A 19,439-nucleotide genomic window follows, 5' to 3' on the forward strand; every position below is an offset into this window, starting at 1 on the left:
TGGTTGGTTAATATTTTAAGCTTAAAATACTTACTTGGTGGTGAAAATATGAGCTAATGATCAATTATTGTTAAAATCGTTAGAATGTTGATAATTCGTGCTTAAATTTTAGTTCAAATATAAATTTGATAATTTATTGTAAAAAGCTCAAAATTTCATTGTGGATCTTAGAAAGTAACGAAAAAGACAAATTGGGTCTTTTTTAATTTGGTATTATTTGACCAAATTAATGACTCAGTAATTATTTGGGTTGATATTTGGAAGCTTTATTTCAAAGATCAATCGGTGCAGTTTTGGGGTAATTCGATCGAAATTGAAGTTAAAAATTCGTAGACACTTTGTTAAAACAACATAATAAAATTATGTCAATCGGGTAGTTTTTGATAAATAACTTAACAAATTTGTAGAGTAAATATAACATAAAATCTATCAATTTGGTAGAAAATTACTGAAAAGCAAAATCATTCCAACCGTATAGATTTGATGAATAATTTAACATGTAGGTAAAGTAGATATAACATAAACTCTATTAATCTGGTAGAAAAACTCCTGAAGCGAACTTATACCAACCGGGTAGACTTTAATGAATAATTCAATAGATAGGTAGAGTAAATATAACATAAACTCTACCAATTCAATAGAGAAAACCATGTGAGCAATAATTGTGTGCGTGTCCGAGAATTAATTTTTTAAATACTACTAATTTGAAGATATTCGGCTAAGATCAGCCCCTTACGGAGCCATTCATGTCAATCTCCCTAAAAATAAGGTCACAAGCAATCGTTTCACTTCGTAGGAACTGTTTTTCTGATTAGGAAAACTTAATTAGATAATTGTAAATAAAAATAGTATGAAAAAGAAAGAGCTTTTTCATTTATATCCTTCCATAGGGCGAGAGCAATTGAATACATAGCTTGTTACAAGATTTGTTGTTAAATTAAAAAAACAATGTGAGTATGTAAAATTTAAAGGCTTACAAATGTCGAGGAGAGGAAATATTTAGAGTGAAGAATAGTGTAATTATTCCCTAAAATCATGCCCGCATGTTATGAGCATTATCTTTTCGTTCTATACATTAGACCTGGCTGATTTATAATTGCTCAACAATTCGATGTAGAATAGCGAATATTTCAGAACCCTCGTTTGATGATCATCTTATCCGGATATTGGAGACTTTCCGAATGATCATTTTCGAGATCACATTGTAGTTTCGATGTAGATAATCCTGGACACAATTCGTTTACTGACCTTCCGACTTGATATATTGAGTTGGACCTATCTGTTGGAGCTGATTAAATATCGTTTGCCATGTGTCACCTATTACGTTGTCCATGTGGTAGGATCGTTTTATTAATACGAATTCTAAATTAATAGCTCGTACATATTAATTTTTTTTTGAATTTAAATACAAAAGTTTAATTTAAATTACTGGGTTGTATTGTAATCATTTCATGTACTCTTAACTCCGCCGTGAAGAAATTCTAGTCATTTGCAAATATAGAAACATAACTCCCACCCTAAACGCGTCAAGAAAAGGTCACTATTCACAATGGGCCATGTGCCATGTCCATAACGGGACCCTAACACTTAATTCTTGGAGAAATTTAAAAATAGTCAGATTTACAACTGGTCATTCAAAAATAACCTAATTTTAAAAGTAATCGAAATTTAGTCACTTTTCATGTAAAGATAAATTTGAGCGAAAATACTGTTCAAAACTCAAAAAATACGCCCATATATTATACTGGAGTTCCAGCATAAGTATGCTTGAACTCCAGCATATTATACGGGAGTTCCAACATAATATGTTTTAGTTCCAGCATAAGTACACTAGAACTCCAACATAATATACTGGAATTCCAGCAAGTATAAATATCCAGTATAATATACTGGAGTTTGAAGCATCGGTGCTCCAGTCTCCCGTATATTATACAGGAGTCAGCAAAGTATACCGGTCTAGCATAATATGCTGGAGTTCGTACACAGATGCACCGAACTCTCGTATATTATGCGAGATCGGTCTCTGTTGCAGCAAAATAATGACTATTTTTCATTGACTTCGTAAACGATGACTATTTTTGAATGACCAGTTCAAAAACTGGCTATACCGTGCTATTTTAACCTTAATTCGATATGTCTCGGACCATAAACGTCTAAAACACGACACCTGAATATCCGAAGCAAAGTAAACGCATATGTGGACCCCACCAATCATTTCCATTACAACCCAATTTGAACTGCCTAAATATCGGTTAATATTTACTATTACTATTAATTAATTACACTAATTACTAATCTTTGACTAATTAATAATTCCCATTTCCATTTTCCTTTCTTTCCTTTTCTAAACCTTCTTCAAAAAACCCTCCAAAACGCTCAAGCATTTAAAATCCTCAAAAATATTCAGCCGAAAAATATAAAATATTGAAAATGCCTGCAAAATCACGAGACCAGCTCATCTCTTCTCTGTAATAATCAAAATCCAAAATTTTCAAACCCTACACCTCAACTTTCATCAGATCCACAGTCAGATCCGCTAATTTTCCTATTTTTCCTTCCGATTTGAATCCGCATTGTGCAATAATCGAATTTGAAATTACGAAAAATTTCAAATTCGTGAAATTTCCGATCTGATGGTTGAATTTTCGAGGAGTTTGATTGTTTTTGCAATGTTTTGATTTGTTTTGAGAATCGAAATTGTTTGTGTTTATCGGTATATTGTTTCCAATTGTGAGGAATGGCTTCGTTGACTGGTGTTAGCGAGGAGCTCGGGGAAATCGAGGGACAGATTTCGGATATTTTCCGAGCTCTTTCGTAAGCAATGTTCTTTTCTGTTTATCCATTTTAAGTAAAAATATAATGTATGAGTGTGAGGTGAATGGTGTTTTTTGTTTTGTTGTTGCAGAAATGGATTTCAGAAATTGGAGAAGATTAAGGATTCGAACAGGCAGAGCAGGCAGTTGGAGGAGCTAACAGGAAAGATGAAGGAATGTAAGAGGTACTCATTGCAGATCCTCTTGGCGATTTATCAATGTGTTTAACAATCTGCATTTGCATTTACTATAAGTGTATTAGGAAATGATGAACTTTTATTTTGGATATAGAAGAAATATTTGATAGTTTTGCACCTAAGGGTGTGACCTAGTGGTCATTGAAGTGAGAGGAGAACCATGAGGTCTTAGATTCAAATTCCTGCATAGTCAAAGATATACTATGTGATGCCTTCCCATGTGCCTAAGCCATGGCATGTAGAGTTACCCGACACATGTGTTGCTAAAAGGTAGCAGGTATCCGGTGGAATAGTGGAGGTGTGCACAAGCTAGCCCGGATACCACCGTTATCAAAAAAAGGAAAAAAGAGTATAGGAATGGGTGAACTTTATTTCGGAATGGTGAAGAAAATTTTTATCTTTTCACTTCCATGAATAGGATTTCAGACAGAGAAACTGTCAATAAAAGGTGCCTACTTCCCAATGATACTAATAATCACAACTACTAAGCCTTAGCCTTGGTGGGCAGAGTTCCCGGTACCTCTGCTGGTGAGAGGTGGCAGGTACCCAGTAAAATAGTCAGCAACCACTAATTAAAAATAATAATAACTACTACTAGTACCTCTCCATTCTGAAGTAGTTGGGTGGCTGTACGGGTCCTCCATATCCATTCCACTTCAATATTATGAGGATTTGTCATAAATTGACTAGTTTTACTCTGCCAGTCAACCTCCGCAACCCGTCCTTTATCAGAGCTGGCTTTGGATTGGTACTGTAAGCTCATATAGGATGCGAAGCTGAAGAGGGTGGAGTTTATTACAGTTCAAATTGTGTTCAAACGATACAACACTATACCCAGTGAAATCCCATAGTGGGATCTGGGGAGAATAGAGTATACACAGACCTTACCCCTACCTTGTGGAGGTAGAGAGGCTGCTTAAACGATACATGTTTTGAATTTAAAAGAAACAAAATTTACCTGTCAGAAATTGTCACGTTCTAGTAAATGGCAAAATAGTGTAATTTAATACCATAAGCCACTAACTGAAGAGCCACGAGGTTTTTAGCTGATGTAGGAACATCTCCTTGTAAATCTCTTGGATAAAGATGGAAGAGAATTGACTTTTCCATCTTAGTTTTTGCAAATTCTGATAAGCCCTTTTCAGAACTCTGATTAGTGAGATCAATATAAAGCTGTTTCATGTGGACGAACTGTCGCGGTTGATCATTCAATGAGGTATCAAATCACTATGATTACTTGGTCAGTCTTAGAGGAAATAAACATAGTATTTTGCATAAACTCCTTTTTTTTATAAGATTGCATAAAATTCCTGCTTAACAGCTTAGTATTTTAACATGTACATGCCAAAATGTATTGCTTGTTCCTGTTTGATGCCACCAGATGGTTAGTGTTATGTTCTCGAGACATCTAAACAGGATGAAGAACCATAAAAATTTGGTTTTTATTTCCTTTAAAAAGAAAATATTGGATTTGATTTACTTTACATTGTCTTGTTTTTTTTTCTCAAAAAGTTTTGATCCAAATGAAACAGCAAAGCGTTAGAAGTATTTCTAGTGTGTAATTGCCAACTGGAGTAATTGTAGTCAATTTGGGATTCTGACAAGCATGCAAGGTTGATTTGGAGAATTGCTAGTTGCTTTCTCCCTTTATTTTCCATGAAATTCTGGTAACCGAACTATATTGATACGCAACCATGCACTGACAAACAATTAATTTCGTGCAATCATAAACTAATTACTTCGACAGGCTTATCAAGGAGTTTGACAGAGAAGTAAAGGATTTGGAATATAAAAATGATGCTGACACAACCAAGATGCTGAATGAGAAAAAGCAATCAATGGTCTGGTTCATTGGAAAGCTTTTCTATAATATTTATGCCACAACGAATGGATCTGTTTTTTCTGAACTGATGTTGTCTTTTCTATCTTCCTTTGCAGATCAAAGAATTGAACTCTTATGTTGCTCTGAAAAAGCAGTAAGTGCTTTTTGGGTAGCTTTACTCATTATCTAAAACTTCATTTTAATAGTCTGCTGATTCTTGAACTGCTTTGCTTTTCCTTAACTTAAGATTCATCGCCAAAATATATGCTTTCTTCAAATATCTTTGCACAGAGCGACTATACTTGTTCTGTTCCGGAGCGAGTTAGCACCTTTGCAATTATACGAGTCTTTTCTTACCCACCATCAATGTTGTATTGGGTTTTTATATTCTTAGCTTTGTCTTGTTGAAATTAAATGATCCTTTCCACTTTCCCAAAAAGTTCTATTGTATATTTGTAGTTCCTTAAATCCGGGATGCCTCGATTGAATTTTGACTGTAATGCTGGTGAAAGAAAGTGGCTGCAACACTTCAAACAGTATTTCCATGAATGTGCCTGCAGGATTACAAATAGGAAAAGAAGAATTTTCTACCCTCGAGACTTGAGGCCCACAAATGAACCTAGGAATAGCAGCAGAGTTAGAATCATTAAATTTAACAACTGATAAAAACATAGTAAGTCACCTATATTTGCATGAGGTTCTTGACTTGGACATAGTACAAGGTATCCAGCTTATTTATGAGTTTATCAATTCAATATACTCCTTAGATATGTGACACTAGTTCAGGAAATCAACAATAAACTCTGTTTCAGGACTTGGATTATACATGTTAATAGTTAGTCTTCACTCAAGGATGGTTAAAGATTAGGACACTGTTTTCCCGTTGATGAATATGCAGAAGTAGCACTTACGTTTTTTATGAAGTAAACTAGAGCTTATGTTTGTATCGGACGAACAAGAAAGCCCCAACTTTTGGTTTTATTGTATATGTTATTTCTCTTTGGTTTCTGAATCTTAGACTTAATTTTGTGTCTGTGGTTCTTTAGATACGCAAGCAATATTGAGAACAAGCGAGTAGATCTTTTTGAGGGTCCTGGTGAAGGGTTTGCTGAAGAAAATGGCTTGCTAGCTTCAAGTAAGCATATCTTTCACTTTTGTACTTTTATACATCCTTCATTTATCTTAGCGTTCTGGCTTTTTATGCTGCAATTTGAGTTTTGACATAAATTATGCTTTTTTTGGACTGAAGTATGCTGTATTTCTTCTTGGCTCTCATCTGGTGATTAGTAGTTCTGTCTTTTTTTTTTATTGTTCTCACTTGTTTCTCAGCTGAAGAGCTGGTTTCAAGGTATCTCTTCTGTTCTTTTGTTGGGTGAGTGGGGCAGTTGAAGCTGCCGTTGAAAGAATACTGCTTCTTGGTGATAGGATCTGGTTGAGATTGATACACAATTTTGAAGGCTACCTTGCATAATTCTAAATTATAATAGGCGTCTTTCCACAATTACTGGTTTAAAATGTCTCAACTGTATCTATGGCTATATTAGAAAGGAAAATTTTCCATGCTCATTATAGGTGCTTATGGTTGGTATCAGAATTGAGGTTACACTAGGCAACTCTTGTCACCTTCGAGAATACAAAATGAAAGTTATTGATGCCTCATCTTCATCAACATTAAACCAATGTACACTTTAACCTTTCACTTTATGAATTGTGACAAGTCAAATTGCATAGTCTTGATCGGAAGACTGTAATTTATTGAAAGAGGCCTCCTCTATATGTGTGATATTTTTCTTGGAAGCGCAATTAAATGCCAAAGCTAATGGAATGAAAAAAATGATCAAGAGGGGTGTGATCCACAGTGACAGTTTTCTGACTGGTTCAGATATCCGGAACTGTTTAAGCTGAATCTGAAAGTAGAGACCAGGTTGCCTTGTGTAGGTCATCATGATTCAATCTGACATATTAATGAATTATCTTTGTGCACACACACACACACACATACAATACACACACACACATGTGTGTGTGTGTGTATTTGTATATGTATATGTATATATAGAATGGAGTAAGTTCTGATTCTATTCTCTTGAATCTTTTGACACAAGTAATTCAAGCTAATCATCCTATATAGCGAGAGTTCATTTGTCCCTCTCAAATGAATGAATCTCTTTTGCTGCATATTGTCATTGACTTTCGCAAGACATGGCTGTTTTGGCAGCTTGCAAAGGAACTTTGACCTCATTGATTTTTACTCCTTGTCTATAGGTTTTTTAATATTTTAAAAGCAATTGTCCCTATAGCTTTCTGATTGCTGATGTAACATTGCAGATATGAGCAATCAACAACTGATGGATCAAGGAAATAGGATGATGGATGAGACAGATCAGGCCATTGAGAGGTCAAAAAAGGTTGGTATTTCATGAATGAATGTTTTTTGTATGAGCAATTCATGACATAAGCTTTTACTCGTTGCGACATCATACCATATGAAATTCTATCATCTGCTTTTTCTGTGAGTGTTTTGGACTACTAGATTCCCAAGCTAAGTGTTGACTATAATATTGATTATGTATAATTATAGCTAGAGAAGGATTAAATGAAATCTGGTTCAAGCAAAAATAGTTTTTCTTCTTTTCCTTTAAAATTTTTAGGTTAAGAACAACACAATATTTCATTTGCTCCACTTCTAAACGATTCCGAGACAAAGCCCTAATATGTAATCAAACTCATCATCAGGATGTGAAACCACTGAAATGAGTAATGACTTATGGTATCTTAGCCAGTAGATTAAACAGAGACAGTTCTTTTCCTGCACATTGCTTGGTACTAGGAGCTAGTAAAGCAAGGAATATGATGCCATTTGAGAAGTGAGTCTTGTGAACTAGTTTTTTGGACTCTTTTGCTTCCCTGTTATGTAGATTACATGCTCTCTTTTTTTCCACAGGTGGTTCATGAAACTGTAAATGTTGGAACAGAAACTGCTGCAGCACTGAAGGCACAGGTATGCTTATTTTACAAAATGGACATGTTTAAGATGCAAGAGCGTGATCTTATATTGTTTTCTTGTGGCCCTTGCTTCATCCTATGCCTTATATGTGCTGCTTGCCCAGACTGAACAAATGAGCCGGATAGTCAATGAGCTAGACTCGATCCATTTTTCGATCAAGAAGGCTACGCAGTTGGTCAAGGAACTCGGTAGGCAGGTCAATTTCTAAATTGTACAATCCCCCCTTCATTACCTTTTCTTTTTATTTCATCTTGTGACTCTAAATAAAATTCTTCTTTAGGTTGCAACTGATCGTTGTATTATGGGCTTGCTCTTTCTGATTGTGGTTGGGGTCATAGCAATCATTATTGTGAAGGTCAGATGCCTTCCCCCCTCTTCTGCAGCAGTCCAAATGATTTGTGTTTCAATGCCCTCAAACAATATTAGGATTACTTATCAAATATTTTTCTGATATTAAGCTATATCCAAGTATCATTTTTGATTTCAGCAGTTGTTCTTAGTTTGCCACCGTCAATTCATCCAGCTTGCAACATTGTAGTGGTCTTATACTTGAGATTAAAATGTTACTATCAATACGAGAAATTACAACTTTTTTACTTTATTTGGCTATGTGCCCATCTAGCACTTCATAATACAGTTTCTTGACCCTTTTAACCCTAAAACTGATACAGGGCCTAATGGCCTACTTCAAATTGTCATCATAGGTACTTTGGCACATAAACTGCAGCATATGAAGTATCTAGCATAGCGCAATTAAACTTCTAGTCTTCCTGAAAAAGTTCTATTGCAAGTTATCCTAATAAGGCTTTTGTTATTGCGTCTAATTTATCCAATGTTTGTGCTGCATTTTATGAAATGTTTTTTGGTAGCACTGTAAACATTACCATTGACAACCAAAGAACAATTTACAAACTAAAGAGCACCTAATCTTAGGCATCCAAAATCAAAGAGAGCAGCTAATTACATTTGTAATCTTTGCATGGGTCCTCTACATCTATATAACTTCTTGTACAGGTAAGGTAAAGTTAGTCTATCAACTAGTTCTTTCTTGATCTGAGTCACCACCATCTCTGTATGTACATTTAATCCTCTGAATAACTTCCAATTTCGAGCTCTCCATGTATGGTAAACTAAAGCACTCCAAATGGCTTAAACAATCTCTTTTTTATGAAGGTTTACTAGCTAGTCCAATTATGAAGTACTGATATAGTAAAGAAGTCACAGTAACACTTAGGAAACTGCAGTGCAAGGTGGGTTAGCTGATCTTTGAATAGGAGATATCTGATAATAATAGAAATATTGATGTTAGTTTTTAAGAACAGCTTGCATTTCCATTATTTTGTCATTAGTGCAGCATCACCGTTCAACTATTAGTAGTGTGTGCCTTGAGGGTTTTGGTTAGAGATATGTATGTCAACTTTAATTCCAGTTGGTAGCAGCAGCGATAGAAATTAAAAAACGTCAGTTTATGAGAGACTTCACAATTGGACAAGTACCCATTGAAGGAACCCACCGTTCACTTCCTCACAAAGCTTGATCACACTTTGCCCCTCAAAAACAAATTTCTGTTTGATTTATGTTATTATTGGTATTTGGTGGAATAATAACATATATTGAGGCTAAAACCACTTTAATTTTTGGATCTGCAGATTGTAAACCCACATAACAAAGACATCCGGGACATCCCTGGATTAGCCCCTCCAGCACCCAGTCGAAGATTACTTGCTTATCCTTACTGAAATCTCGAAGCAAACCATTTCCGCAAGGAGAGTGCATTATTCACTTCTCAGTGCATTTACTTGGTTTTTGACTTAAGAACAGAGAGTGGCCGAGCACAAAAGCAAGGCAAGGGTTGAAGGAGTACCTAAGAAGTACCTGGTTCAGAAAAGAAGGGTTTCCCGCCTTCTCCCTTTTAATGATAGTTTTCCATTCTTTGTGATGTTTTAATGTGATAGATTCATGATGGTATTGTTTGTATGATTATTATCTGTATTCTAGATAACTGGAACTTTTCCATGGAGGGAGGGACTTTTGAACTACACAAAGCTTTGGAACTGATTGACTTGTGCATACACCAGTGTTGTATAATATCATTATTAATCTTTATTATATTTGTGGAACATATGTTGGTTATTGTTCAATTATTCTACTGACCTTGGTTTCCTTTCTTTTTGGAACCTTCTATTCTATTCACTTTATTTTTCTCTTTTCAATCTTTCTTGTTGTTTGATTTAGCATTTACTCCGACAAGGACTCCTCAATATATTCCTACTTATTAGAAGAGGGAACACAGGCACCTCTCCGTCAACATGCCTGCTTGTTGACGGAGGCAGTTTTGGTATTTCACTATTTATATGCTTTAGGCTATTGTACTATATAGCATTATCACTTGGACACATTTGATGAGATTGCAGAAAGTATACCGGCCCCATTCCACGCGTTCATAGCAGTAGGCACTTCTTGTTCATGTGGGCCCCCCTTTGGATGTTCCAACGTCACACCTAGCAGTATTTTATACCCCCAAATTATCACTTTATTGCTTTAGATGACCTTGATTTTGTGTGAAGTAAGTAAACTTGGGGAATCCGTTGTTCGATCATGTTAAATAGTACATATCATTTCTTTTTTGCTGTCTTTTGCAGCTATAATTTAGATTTTTATGTTGCTTGTAGTTATTTTGCAAAGTCTTAATGGATGAAAATGTTTAATTATTTTTTTACTGTTCAAAAACATTATTAGACAGTTTAAGGTCAATTTTGATTGGAGTACAGAAAATTATTTTCTGCAATAAATTGTAGAAAATTATTTTCTGCAATAAATTGTAGAAAATTTATCAAAAATAAACAAGATACCTAAAATACTGGAAGCAATATAAGATTTTATTTGGAGTAAATAGTTTTTTTTTATATTTTTTTATAATAGATTATAGAAAATGTATCAAAACAAAACAACACGCAAACTTAATATTCTAGAAGCAACACAAGATATTTATTCCAAAAAAAAAGTTAATAAATTTATTCAATAATTTATATAAAAGTAAAATGAAGTAGGCACAAAATAGTGATATGGAAAAAATCTAAAATAATTGATAAGCAGGCAAAGTTTAATAGTTTAAAATCAAGTATTATCAGGCACCGTGATTATAATTGGTGCAAATTTTAGTTTGTTTACATTGATATTGATGAAAAATTCCTTAATCAATTATAAGAAAGGCATTTACATTATGCTAACAAATTTATAAAAATGGAGCAAAAGCTTAGGAAATTTTTGCAGAAGGTTTAAGAGAAAAGGAAGGATTGAATTGGGATCCAGAAGGCAGTAATTGAGTTATTAAAAAGAAGAAGAAAAAAGCAATAATTTCTTTTTTTAAAAATGACGCCCTAAACAAATATTGGGGAGTAATACCAACAAGATGAAATGATGAAATAATGAAATAATGCTTAGGCAAGTGTTTAGGATTTAGAGAGTTAGAAATGTATTATTGTACTACTGAAAAAGAATTATTATCATAATGAAAATATAAAATAAAAACTAGAACGTTTGACTCTCGTACTGCATCATTGTCATTCTTTTAAAGATAAATTAAGAGAATAATATTGTTATATCTTAATGTTGGATCTTAGTCACATTTTATTGTATACCTAATTTTCCTCAAAATAAAAGGCTCTAACACATGTTATATTATAATATCTGCTAGGGTTCAATTCAAATAATATTTGACTGAGGTTGAAGAAAAAACTATTTAGAGCTGAAATAAAAATTAAAAAAGAAATCATTTACAAGTTAAGTTGTGTTCGGATGTGAACTTGACTTGAAAAATTTATTGAAAATTTGCGCCTGAAAAGTCACATTTATTTCCTGAAATATTTCTTAAACAAATTTTTTGATATATTACCAGTATTGTCTTAAATTATGATTAAATTTCTTAATTATACTCAAATCTACATAACATAGAAATAAATCACTAATTAACTTAAATTGTGTTGGTTTATTTAAGCTTGGGCCCGTGCGGGATATCCGTTACTAGTATATATATATACGGGCAAAAGAAAAATAAAATAATTTCAAGATTCTAGGAAGAGATTTTGACTACCTTTGTTAGGCAAAGCATGGCCTTTTTGTGCGTATACCTCTCCATTTTTTGCGATCAATTTATTATTTATTAAGCAAAGTAATAAACAGCCAAGACATAGTGGTACTTCTTCAAATATAATAAAAGAGAATGATTACATACTATGTTATAGTATTATCATATTAGTGCACTTTCACCTAGAATCTTAATCCATTTAATTTATATTACCAATAACTTGGACAAATCGTCAACCGTCCCAGTACGAAATAGTTCTTTGGCCAAAAGGTTGTATTTTCCATGGTAATGTTACAAGTTCAAATCCCAGTAACTTTCTGATCATCGCTGTTCAATTAAACCTTCCTATTTTTCGTATAAAACTATGTAAAAAAATTTAAAAAAAGGAAATAAATTACCGACTAAATCAAGTTGTCTACTGCAGACTTAACAAGTCAATGGAAGTCCTAAAATTTCATACCTCATTATGATTGCATTTTCTACCACTAAACATATATGGTTCTATATAATATAATATCTTGACCTTTCCTGGTACTAAACTAAAGTGGGCAGGCGAAGTCTATAGAAAAACACAAAGTTTAGGTAGACCAAAGGGTTTTATGAGAACACTGAACATCATTTAATATCAATATAACGTGTAAAAGCTTGACCAAAATTGATATTCTATACAAAAGTTTTCCATTTCACAAACACATGGGAAGACGAAACCTTATCTCATTTATTGTTGCCATAGATACAACATTTAAAGGTGATAGAAATGGGCTAGCTCTCATTTAGAAATTGCATGCATTAGTAGTTGTTGAACGGAAAATCACTTTCAAATAATTAATGTAACAATAACCTACACGAATTCATGTCGAAAAGGTTTATTTTACAGCGAATTTCTTTGGTCTACATCACATGTCACTAGTGGTTGCTATACACATGATTTTATGGAAATAATATCGGAACTGATGCTGGGAGCAACGCTAAAGCCTAAAGTTGTTGTGTGACCTATTCGAGCCGTTGAATATACCAGCCATAAGGGTGTACTAATCGAACCGGAAAATCACACCAAACCGAAAAGTCAAACCAAACCAATTAAAAAATTCCGATTAGGTTTGGTTTGATTTGATTTGGTATTGAGTAAAAAAACTCGAACCAAACCGACATATAAATATATAATTTTTATATATACTTTTAAGACTTTTTATAGAATTTTCTTTAAAAAATGTCAAGGAATATTTGTGATTCTCTTATGGGATAAAATTTAGTTAAATATGAAGTGCTCCATATTTATTAACTTTAATGAGTTGTATGATTACTTTTTTATCAAGTGTTAGTGAAATGCGTCAATCTCTTTAATTTGTTCTTTCATATTTATATGTCAATATCTATTAATATCTTATATCTTTTTCGAGTTTGAAATGATATTTCAATAGTTTAAAATTAAATAAAACATATCATCATTGTAAGCACGTGATTTTTGCCCTATGAAAGAATTACTCCCAAAAAATTCAAAATAAAACAATTTTCCTTTGTGTGCAATTGTTGTATTTTTTTTGGTATTTTTGTATAATTATTTGTATTTTTGTCTGTGCATGTTTATTTGTTTAAATTAATAAAAATATAAAATATGTCGCATTTTTCATTTAGTATTTATTTAAGTTTGTTTTACAAAAATGAGAAAATCATAAAAAATAATCTTTTGCATTTCTAGCATTTTAATGTCCAAATTGTGTGATTTTTATTTGTATTAATGTTTAATTTTGGGTGATAATTATTATTAGGGGGTTAATTAGTATTTTAAGATAATTTTTGTTTTTATAATTTTAGCATTTTTAGTTTTATTAATAAGTAAAAGAAAAGAGAACAAACAAGAAGAAAAAAATCGGATTGGGCTCTTCCTCCAATTTTAAACCCCCAAGCCCAAACCAAATTACCCCTTACCCAGCCCAAAACGCCCCGACCCGGTCCAACACTAAACCAAAAGGACCCTCCCCTTTTCAGTTACCCTGCACCCAAATAACCAAACCCAAAAAACCCTAACACTAACCATCCGCCCCCTTCCTCATCTTCTTCTTCTCCAAAAACACCCCAAGCTCCCCTCTCATGGCAGCCATGGTTGTTGCCCTTCCCCCCGTCCCTCACACCTCCAACACACTCACACATGCACAGCTTCTCCATCTTCTTTCTTCAATAAAAATGCAGCCAACCCTTCATCGAACCCCACGTCGCCATAACCAACCAAACGACCACTCAGTTCACGTCCAAACGAACCTCATGGCTGCTGTTTTTGCTGCTTCTTCCGCCACCACTGCTGCTGCCCGTGCTTCTTCTTCTCCAAGATCACGTTGGTTGCTTTTTCTTCAAGATCATTGCTGCGTTCTTCACTGTCCGCCATGGCTGTGTCTTCGAGCTCGTCCAAACAACCACGAGAGTTTCGTCGCACTGCTGCGCTGCTGCCCGTGTTTCTTCTTCTTCAAGATCGTTGCTGCTACGTTTTCACTGTCCGCCATGGCTGCTGTCGCTGCTGATGCTTCATCTTCTTTTTCTTTCACCATGGATGATGTCGCAGCTATTGCTTCGTTGTCTTCAAGTCCGTTTATGTCAAGGTTTCGTTGGTTTCGTTTAAGTTCGTTCGAGTTCGTCGTTGGTCATTTACGGTCAGTTGTTCTAAGTTTTATTTCTTCCGTATTTTTGTTTGATATTTTTCGGATTTGAAATCAAATATGTTTGATATTAATTTCATGTTCATCGTTTTTTTTATCTTTCAGTTTGTTTTCATTCATTTTTCTTGTTTATTTTTAGGTAGAAATTGATTAGTTTAATTATAATGTTGTTAGATTTGAGTTGAAGATTTAATTAATTATTTTTTATTAATTTAAAAGGATTTAATTTTAATATAGAAGAGTGTTAGTTTAAATCACTTGAATCCGTTCTTTGTTATTTAATTTAGACATAATTCATGTTCATTTTTGGTTTGAAGTTCATGTTAATTCAGTGATTTAATGTGAGTTTATGTTTTAGTTTTTAATTTTTTGATTTAGTTTGAATCATGTATTTTGTTATAATTTTGTTGGATTTAATTTAAAGATCAATTGATTATTTGAGTTTAGTGATTTGAATCTGTTTATTTATTTTGTTTAAAGTTTAATTTGAATTTGAGCTCATGCTTTGAATATATTTGTTTGTTATTGTTGGTGAATCTGAAAATAAGTTTGTTGTGTAAAAACATTGTTCAGTCAAAATAATTCAAGTCGTTTCTTTGTTGTTCATCATATAGTTTGAGTTTGTTCATAAAATCTGATTAGAAATTGGTTATAGCTGCTATATTTTGGTTAGAATTGATTAGTTGAACTTGTTATAGCTGACGTGGTATATTGGTAAATTACAATGTTTTCAGGGTCAAAATGGTAATTTCAGTAAGGTCAGAGGGGGTATTTTTGGAATTAAAATTCTGAACAATTATTTATTTTGAGTGCTCTGTACATTAAGATTAAAATAATATTAAATAATCAATAATGGGGGGACAAGATATAATGATGGGGAATAATGCAATTGTTTAATATAAGCATGAGGAACAAGATATAATGGGGGGGGGAGGATAATGTACTTGTTTAATCAAAAGTGGGGAACAAGACATAGTGGGATTGCAGGGCTCAAGAAAAGTTGTTTAAATAAGTAATAATTGTATTTTTTATGTAGTAGTGGGTTTGGTAGGAGAAAGTGATTGTTTTATTAATGGATTAAAGAGTTTGGGATGAAAGATAAATAAGGGAGAATTGATCAGAAAAAGAGGACTTAGACTTGAACTTGAAAGACAAGAAGAAAGGGAGAGAAGAAAAAGGACAGAAAGAAGATAGAGGAGAAAAAGAAGGAGGGATAGATAAAAAAAAAAGAGCTGAATATTGAAGATAGAGAGAAAAATTCCGAAATTATTAAGACTCCAAAAATAAAAAGAAAAACATTCTGGAAATTCAAAAGAAGAATATTATACACTTGATATACGATCTAAATATTCTGATATACGGATTCAGAAATTAAGGGTTGAACAATTAATTAGTCTTTCAAATCTGAAAAGATTCCATTGGCTTCTGTCCGTTGATTGTTGTCGGTGTTTCTAGATTTTTATCTTGATTTCAAAATCTGTCACTGGTTTTTCGTTGTTGGTTATTGGTTGCTGGGTGTTGCTGTTGTTGTATGCTACTGAATTTCTGCTGATCTCCCTTTTCTTTTGCTTCCAATATCAGGTACACTACTGTAATACTAGCTATTACAAGCTAATAATGTGGAAGCATGAATACATATGACGAATGGAATTTTGAAGTGTTAATTTCGCTTTTTCTTTGTTCCTTTTATTGATTGTATTTAGGCTATTTCATGTATTACTGAATAATAATTGGAATAAGAGAAAATAACATAAGTTAGTCTTTAATGAATAGGTTTGGCAAAATGGGTTAATTCACTAGTTATGAAGGTTTTAAGATTATCAACAGTAGGTTAATCGTGAACAAGTAGCTAAATTTAGCTAAGGCATGAATTTAAACTAAATTTCGTGAATTAGGCATTAAGGCATGATTTAAGTTCGAACAAGATTAGAAGAACATTTAAGTTTAATAAACTTTCTAATAAGCTTTAGTAATTATGGTTAAATCTAGTTTCAAATAATTGTGAATAATTAATCTCAATAGTTTTTTATAACAATGCGAGTTTTAATTTAGCTATATTTGATTCTTTTGAATATTAGTTGTCGAATTTTTCTTTTATTTATAATTTCGAAAATTTTAAGTGAAATTCCTTTTCATCAATATTTGTATTAATCTAGCAATTAGTATGCCATGCTTTCTTAAAATAAAAAATAAAAAAAGCTCGTAATTAATTAGGATTTTCTTTCTTTATTCTAGAGACTAATTTTAAATAAAAAATGTAGTTGCTTTAAGATTTGTCCATTATAAATAAATGAGATGAGCCTCGCCTAGTAAAATGTATAGATTGCGGGGCCCTCACAAAATGTATGTATTAATTATTTAGAACATCGGAGTTGGCCGTCTAGTGAAATTTTACGGCCTTTCCCAAAACAACAATACGCTAGTCGCTCTAGGCGCGTCTTTAACAAATTATTTTCTTAAATATGGGTGTGCATTTATGTAACCCAAATTCAAATCTCAACGGAGTCAAAAGGTGTCGATAACCACGGGTGCATTGATTGCGACGTGGTTTGAAATACGTTTTCACAATGTTGCAATTCTCCGTAAAATAATAACAATAAATAAAAATAATAAAAGCGGCTAAAGGATAAAATTTGCACATAAGTTTATAATATGTATTATATCAGATAATCAAGCCGAATATAACAGTTGAGCGACCGTGCTAGAACCACGGAACTCGGGAATGCCTAACACCTTTTCCCGGGTTCACAAAATTCCTTATCCGAATTTCTGGTTCGCTGACTGTAATACAGAGTCATTCTTTTCCTCGATTCAGGATTAAAATTGGTGACTTGGGACACCCTAAATCTCCCAAGTGGCGACTCTGAAATAAATAAATAAATCTCGTTTTGATTGCCCTTTAATTTGAAAAAACTCCCTTCCGCGCCCCTTCGCGGGCGGAAAAGGAGGTGTGACAGCTCTGGCGACTCTGCTGGGGACAAAACCCAGAATCTCTGGTTCAGGGTTCAAAATTCGAGCTTAGATGAATTGTTATATTTGGCTTTATTTATTATCTGATTATTACATGTTTTGAGCCTAATGTGCTAAATGCTGCTTTTACCGCTTTGATATTATTTGAACTGTATATAAACTGTGCCGAAACCTTTCTCTTCTTACCTCCGGGGATGTGCTTACTGGTTGAGACTCCCTATTCTGTTAGTGTCATACCCTAAATAAAAGAGGCTCGGAAAGTTTCTAAGCCGGCTGGCCTTTTGGTTCCCGGAAAGGAGCTCCTTCCTCAACTCGAGTTGTCCGCTCGGGTACACTGTCTAGAACACCGACCCAGGTTTTGAACATAGAATAACGTGACTTCATGCCGGATCCCTAGTAGGAACGCTTATTTGCATCACGTTGCATTTGACTTAGGGGACTCAACACAGGGGTTGAGTCCGTCTAGGACTAGCAACCTGATATGAAAAGACCATCCTGAGGCATCCTATTTGTTTTCCGTGCATTTATTTGTCTCGCGCCCGCATGCTAACCGGTTTTTGAATATTAGGAATATTGTGAAATTGAAAAAAAAAATAGCGGTTAGGGAGTTAATTGTTTATTTTTGAAAAAACTAATGCCCAAATACCGTCGAACTCTGCCGAAATTATGAGAAAATAAAAAAAAATATTTTATTAATTTGTTTTACTAAAAGCAAAGGAAAAATAGAAAAAAGAGTCGTTATTCTGTCTTGTTTTCAAAAAATAGAAAAGGAAAATAGTTTGTCTTACCATGGAAAATGAAAATGAAAAAAAGGGTCTTATTTTTAAAATAGTTTTTTTTATTTTTATGAAAATGCCCAAAACCGAAAAGGAAAAGAGTCGTGCTTTTAAAGTGGTCTTGATTTTTGCTGCCAAAAATGAAGGAAAAAACAAGTTTTAAAATAGTTCAGTTAATTGCCCGAACTACGCTGGTCTGATTCTCACCGGATGTGAGATACATAGGAAAACCTCTTCGGTTCCGGCCCTCCATATTCCAAAAAATCAAAAAAAAAATATTTTTCATTACTCAGTCTTGTAGACCTCAAATTAAAAAAAAAATATAATACAAAAATATTTCTTTTTAATCTCTCTCAAAATTCAAAATATTTGTTTAAAAGTTCAGAAGAAAATTCAAAATTCAAAAATATTTTTTTTTCTTTTGTAGTATTTCTTTCAGAAATCCAGGGTAATAGTCCAAAAATATTTCCATTTTTCTTTAGAAGATTTTTTGAACTTTCCAAAAAAAAAGGGAAAAGAAGTTAAAACAATATATATATATATATATATATATATATATATATATATATTAGCCGTTGTTTTTTTTTCAAAAACAAAAAAAAGAATATATAAAAAAAATAAAAAAAAACAACAACAAAAATCAAAATCCAGAAATATTTTCTCTCTTCTTTGTAAGTATTTTTTCGAAAAAAAAGGAGTTAGCTTATTTGCTTTATTTCTGAGGGGCGAACTACGCCGGTTTAATTCTCATCGGATGTGAGATACGTAGGCAGCCCTAATCGGGTCCAACCTCCCCTTTTGCTAAAATAGCCAAAAAAATACGTCAAATCTTAATTTCATCATAAAGAAGTCAAGTGACGCTGTTTTGTCAAAACATAGCCGAATGTTCCCGAAAGGAACGCCAGGAGGCTGACTTTGCATAAACAGCCACCTTTGGGTCATTTTTTTTTAGATTTGATCCAATTGACCCACACAACCTTAAAAATCTTCGTCCTAGAGGCGCTGAAAGGCCGTGTTTGCAATACCAGGTCTTTTATTCTAATTTGAAAAAAAAACAAGAAAAGAGTCATAAATAAGTTGGGTCACGCCGTTTTGTCAAAAATAGCCGAATGTTCT

At 33.4% G+C, this 19,439-nt stretch overlaps 1 protein-coding gene across 1 annotated transcript; it reads left to right on the forward strand.

Moving 5' to 3' along the window:
- Positions 1-2,340: 2,340 nt before the first annotated feature.
- On the forward strand, positions 2,341-10,007 carry LOC104235545 (novel plant SNARE 11). The gene is made up of 10 exons (XM_009789332.2): positions 2,341-2,814; positions 2,906-2,998; positions 4,758-4,851; positions 4,949-4,986; positions 5,879-5,967; positions 7,161-7,240; positions 7,777-7,833; positions 7,943-8,035; positions 8,120-8,194; positions 9,489-10,007. Exons 1-10 carry the CDS (start codon positions 2,738-2,740, stop codon positions 9,576-9,578), a joined length of 786 nt encoding a protein of 261 aa, XP_009787634.1. The 5' UTR covers positions 2,341-2,737; the 3' UTR covers positions 9,579-10,007.
- The last annotated feature ends 9,432 nt before the right edge of the window (positions 10,008-19,439 follow it).

This window comes from Nicotiana sylvestris, chromosome 8 (genome assembly GCF_000393655.2).
Source record: "Nicotiana sylvestris chromosome 8, ASM39365v2, whole genome shotgun sequence".
NCBI lineage: Eukaryota > Viridiplantae > Streptophyta > Magnoliopsida > Solanales > Solanaceae > Nicotiana > Nicotiana sylvestris.